General features: G+C 54.6%; 2 protein-coding genes across 2 annotated transcripts in view; both read right to left on the bottom strand.

Moving 5' to 3' along the window:
* The window catches only part of fem1b (fem-1 homolog b), a 3,819-nt gene extending 1,996 nt beyond the window's left edge, over positions 1 to 1,823 (bottom strand). The window contains 2 exon segments of the mRNA XM_019873928.1: positions 2 to 646; positions 1,325 to 1,823. Of these exon segments, the coding sequence (XP_019729487.1) occupies positions 2 to 646; positions 1,325 to 1,572 (893 nt within the window). The 5' untranslated portion in view covers positions 1,573 to 1,823.
* Positions 1,824 to 3,065: 1,242 nt separating this feature from the next.
* The window catches only part of LOC109518182 (relaxin-3 receptor 1-like), a 2,920-nt gene continuing 1,029 nt past the window's right edge, over positions 3,066 to 4,956 (bottom strand). The window contains 2 exon segments of the mRNA XM_019873878.1: positions 3,066 to 4,600; positions 4,602 to 4,954. Of these exon segments, the coding sequence (XP_019729437.1) occupies positions 3,958 to 4,600; positions 4,602 to 4,954 (996 nt within the window). The 3' untranslated portion in view covers positions 3,066 to 3,957.

Here is a 4,956-nt window from a genome sequence, read left to right as displayed (position 1 = left end):
GGGCGGCGGCGGCTCCTTGGCTGGCACGACGCCGGCGTGGCGCCGGCGCTCGTCCATGGCGGCGCGCAGGTAGTGGTACGTCTTGCCGATGTCATAGTTCTCGCGGTCGTTGGCGAAGGAGGCGCCCAGCAGCTCCAGCGCCTCCACGCGGCGCGCCGGCTCACAGGTGCCGTGCTCCAGCAGCAGCTCCACCACATCCTCCTTGCAGCTCTCCGCCGCCACCTTCAGCGGCGTCATGCCGTGACCGTTGGCCGCCATGACGGCGTGCCGCCGCACCAGCTCGGCCACCACGGCCAGGTGGCCGGCGTCGGCTGCAAAGTGCAGGGCGGTGGCGCCGCAGTGCGCCCTGGCGTCGGGGTCGGCGCCGCGCTCCAGCAGGAAGCGCACCACCTCGCCGTGGCCTTTGTAGGCGGCGATCATCAGGCAGGTGTTGTTGTACTTGTTGGTGATGGCCATGTCGGCGGCGTGCTCCACCAGGAAGCGCACGATGTCCAGCCGGCCGTCGAAGCAGGCCGCCCGCAGCGGCGTGGAGTTGGTGACGGTGGTGTGGTTGACGTTGGCACCGTGAGCCACCAGCAGGCGTACCACCTCAAAGTGGCCGGCGCCCGCCGCGCACCACAGCGCTGTCGCCCCATCGATCACGTAGCTGCGGGAGCGCAAAGGCAACAGCGGTCAAGCGGACGGCAAATGCGACGGTTCTGACAAACATGCGCCATTCGAAGCTTCGCCACCTCAACACATTTGCCTGCGTGGCTCAAGCATGCCCGCGACCCTGGTGAGGATGCGCGGATCAGAAAATGGATGGATGGATGAAAGGGAAAAAAAGGGCTGTTTCTATTTGGCCAAATATTTCAACATAGGTCATTTTAGAGCTTTCACTTTAATACTGTGCTATTTTTAATCAATGCTATCAGTCACAATCCAACGCCAGCTTGTGCATACTCACAACCAGTCTATTGTATGCCTGTACCTGCCCTGACGTAAACTAGTGACGAATGCTTTGCTTTTTCATGGAAATATGATGATGATCATCCTCATCATCATCGCCCCTGATAGCGTCCAGCAACCATTTCACTGTCCAAGTAGCGTATGCACTGACATTTGCTCATGGCCAGTCCTTTGTCCGTATTTGCCCTGACATTGGCTGGAAGGCCGTCTTTTGTTTGTCTTTCGGCCCAGCTCTTGCCTGGTGTCCACTTCATTTGCTTCCCGTTCTTCCTGGCGACCAATCTACTGTTTGTCACTACGCGTCGGGCGTTTGGCTGGCAACTAGGAGAGCCTCAAATCAGACGGAGAAAGTGAACGGCTCGTAACGTTCACGTACCCGTCGAAGCGCGTGGTGCCGGTCTGCTCGGTGTCCACGCGGTAGTGCTCGAGCAGCAGGCGGACCACCTTGTCGTGTCCGTTGCGGGCGGCGATGATGAGCGGCGTTGACCTCTGGCCCGCCTGCTGGCTGACGAAGGCCAGCAGGAAGCGCGTCTCGGCCTCGCTGTGGTTGAGCAGCAGCGCGGCCAGCGTGAGGACGCGACCCTCGCCGGCCGCCTTGTGCACGTAGCCGGCCAGAGACTCCATGCGGGCCCGGAACGTCGCAGCGGCCGCAGCCGCCGCCGCCGCGGCCGCCTCCGCGCCGGCCTCGCAAGCAAGTGCTGCCCGCGACGTCCACCCGGCGGCGGCCAGCAGCCTCCCATCAAAATGTCCGAAAGAACTCCCGCGCCCGCATGAAAAGCTGCCGGGCGTCTCCGTGGCGCTGAGCGTCCGAGTGAGGAGAAAGCGGCCGGAGGAGGACAGTTCGTAACCCCGCGGCGCTCGTCCGACGGTTTCGGGCTAACCCAGATGCTAGCTCCCGACGGAGGGAGCCGCTAAGCTCCACAAATGCCACTTTTAAAAAGCAAACAATCGCAGCCACTCCTTCCTGGTCGTCCGATGAGACGCGCGCTGTTATTGTTGTGCTACATTGAAAAGTGTAAAACGTGTCAAATGTCGTTAAAAGCAAGCCCGAGCTGCATTTTCACTTCAGGCTGGAGAGGACCTTACCGGAAGTCAAGTCCGACCTGAAAATACGTCCGACTGGAACTTTCTTTGCACTACATACTTCCGTGTTTTACCTTGTTTTGTTTTTTTTCCCCTTTGTCCAGAGATAGATAAATCGATAGCTAGATACTGTATATGTACATATGATGCACTTCCGGTGAATGACCTCCTCTTCAGTTTCAGTTAATTATATTATATTATATTATTAACTCAACTGTTGATCGCCCAATTTTGTGTATGTCAAAAAATATAGGACTATGAGAAAATGGCTGGTGTCTTCTTCGGGCAACAGTTCAATACAGGACATTATATGCTCCTGGCCTCGGGGATGCTAAACATAATTTGATTAAATCGTCCCGGTCCTCAAGTCTTTTTGCTCCCAAGTTGGTCAGTGCGCACAAATATGAGTGTGACCAAGTTAGAATTTTTGGAGACAACTAGACTAACACAACAAACAAAGCAAATCTTAGAACCCATTTTTCCTGACTAGAAACACAAATATAAATCAAACATATTTGTTTTAAAAAAAAAACACGAGAGAAACCCCCAAAATAGAGATAACTTCCGATGTGAACGGTGGGTAAGGTCAAGTTTCAGGAAATGGATTTGCATGCAGCAAAACACAGGCCTTGGATTGTAACTCGATTTAGGGCGAAGAACGTGTGTCATTTTTCAGGAATTGGACTTTCATATGGTAAATTCCACAAACACATGCCAAGAACAATAGCTCGACTTAGGTTGAGTGAACGCTGGGTGAAGTTATTTTTTGGAAATTGTACCTCTGTAAGACGTTTTATACATGTGGGCTTGTAAAATTTTTGACATGTAAATTATTACATGGTGTCGTGCTGCTTCCTAGTGGCTAAAAATAGTAAATAGAGTAAATAAAGTGATTTTTTTAAAACGTTTTTTTGTTGTTGTTCAAAAAGGGAACTTTATTATTTATTTTTTTATATATTTTTAAATATTTAAATAATATTTTATATTATTTAGCCCCACGGGGATAAATAAAGTTTTCTGAATCTGAATTTATTGAGGTTAAACCCTTTGTTAATTGTCTTTGAATAAGAGCCAGTCATTTTTATTTTATGTTTTCAGGTGTCTGTTAAATGAGGAAGTTATAATGATGTGGGGGGGGGGGGGAATGCACAAAAACTGCGTCACAAATGTAAAGGTTTCCAACAGCTAGCGCATAACCACGAGCAACCGACTTCAAAGATGGGTTTCAAAAAGCTGGCAGTTCAAAGTAGCGTTTTAAACTAGGGTTAAGATTTTTAAAAAAGGGTTTCACCTCCGTTTAAAGCAGAATTTTAAGCTTGGGTTCCGGTTTTCGGAAGGGTTTTGAACTCATTTAGGGTTTGAAACTCGGAGCACTCAGAGTTTGCCGTTCGAAAATGACGGCGCGTCCTGTTGGGTCGACACCATTTTCATCCATCCTCGACGCGATGACGTCTGCGCATGCAAGGTTAGTCAAAGTTGTCAGGTTGCCCGATGGGCCCCAAGCTGTCAGTCATCCTTCGTGGTGCGGCATTTTGCTGCAGTCCAACTTTTGTGTTTGTTGCGAGTGCAACCACAAATGCACTTGAAAACATTTGGAAGCTCGTGGCAAGCTCTGTAGCCACTGAAGAACGCCTTCGCCTTCAGGACAGCACGTAATGTCAAAGTACGACGTTTCTGCCTCTCGCCAAGTTGGTTGCACGCGCACCGCGCTCAAGTTTTCATGATTTCAAGCTTGAATTCATTGGACATCGTCCATCATCTCCGCCATAAATAGCGGCACAAAAAAACTGAGAAAAATGTGAGCGCATGAACAGATGGCGGGCGGCAGGATGTCGTGACGTTTACTGTCGCCATCTGGTGGCAAAAGTCTGAATCGCACTCAAAAGCCCAACTCGGAATCGGAGGCGCCTCGACGCGTGCCTCGGCTCAATCAAGTTTGGCGAGCGCAACCAGCTCGCGGGTTTCGGCGAGTGCCGTTTCTCGGCGGTCTTTGCTGTTCTCCAAGTCGGTGAATGGAATCCCGCTGGCGTGCGCGTGGCGGGATGACCCGGGGGCACGCGAGCGGCCCGCGGCCAGCCGCGCCATCTTCCACAACCGCTTGAGGCGGCTTCGGAAATCGCGGCGCAGCAGGCAGTAGAGCAGCGGGTTGAGGCAGCTGTTGGTGTGAGCCAGGCACACGCTGAGCGGGTGCGCGTACGTGTGCGCCACGTAGTAGGCGCGGTCCCACTGAAGCAGGTTCAACTTGACCAGGACGCCCCACAAAGTCACGGCCTGGTTGGGCATCCAGCACAGGAAGAAGGACATCACCGCGATGGTGACGGAGCGGGTGACGCGGGCGCGCCGCCGCTCGGCGCCGCGAGCGCGCAGGAGTCGCAGCAGCAGCAGGTAGCACGCGCACACCACGCCCAGCGGCACCACAAAGCCCACCAGGATCTTCTGCACGTGGTAGAGCGCCAGCCAGGTGCCGCCTTTGGGGAAACCCAGCAGGCAAAGACCTTCCCCGGCCACATGCCGCACCGTCGAGAAGATGGCGGCGGGGGTCGTGGCCAAGGTGGCGCCCGCCCACAGCGCTCATCGAGCGGTAGCGCGTGACACTCATGGCGGTGAGGAAGAAAACGCTGGCGTACATGTTCATCACGGTGGCGCTCAGGACCACCTTGCACATGGCGTGACCGAAGGGCCACCTGAAGTCCAGGAGCTTTTCCGCCGCCCAGAACGGCAACGTCAGAGCGAAGCCGAGGTCCGTCACGGCCAGGTTGACGATGAACACGTTGACGGCGGCGCCGCCGGGGCCGCGCGGCTTGACGAGCGCGAGCACCAGCAGGTTTCCCAGCAGCCCGCCCGCGCAGATCAGCAAGTACACCGCCGACACCAGCACGCGCAGCGCCGTCGAGCCGTCCGCGGGCGCATCCGCCGCCGCCGTCG

This window comes from Hippocampus comes, unplaced genomic scaffold, assembly GCF_001891065.2.
Source record: "Hippocampus comes isolate QL1 unplaced genomic scaffold, H_comes_QL1_v1.1 scaffold298, whole genome shotgun sequence".
Taxonomy (NCBI): domain Eukaryota; kingdom Metazoa; phylum Chordata; class Actinopteri; order Syngnathiformes; family Syngnathidae; genus Hippocampus; species Hippocampus comes.
Note: the sequence above shows the minus strand (reverse complement) of the source record. Positions and strands in the feature narration are given on the sequence as shown.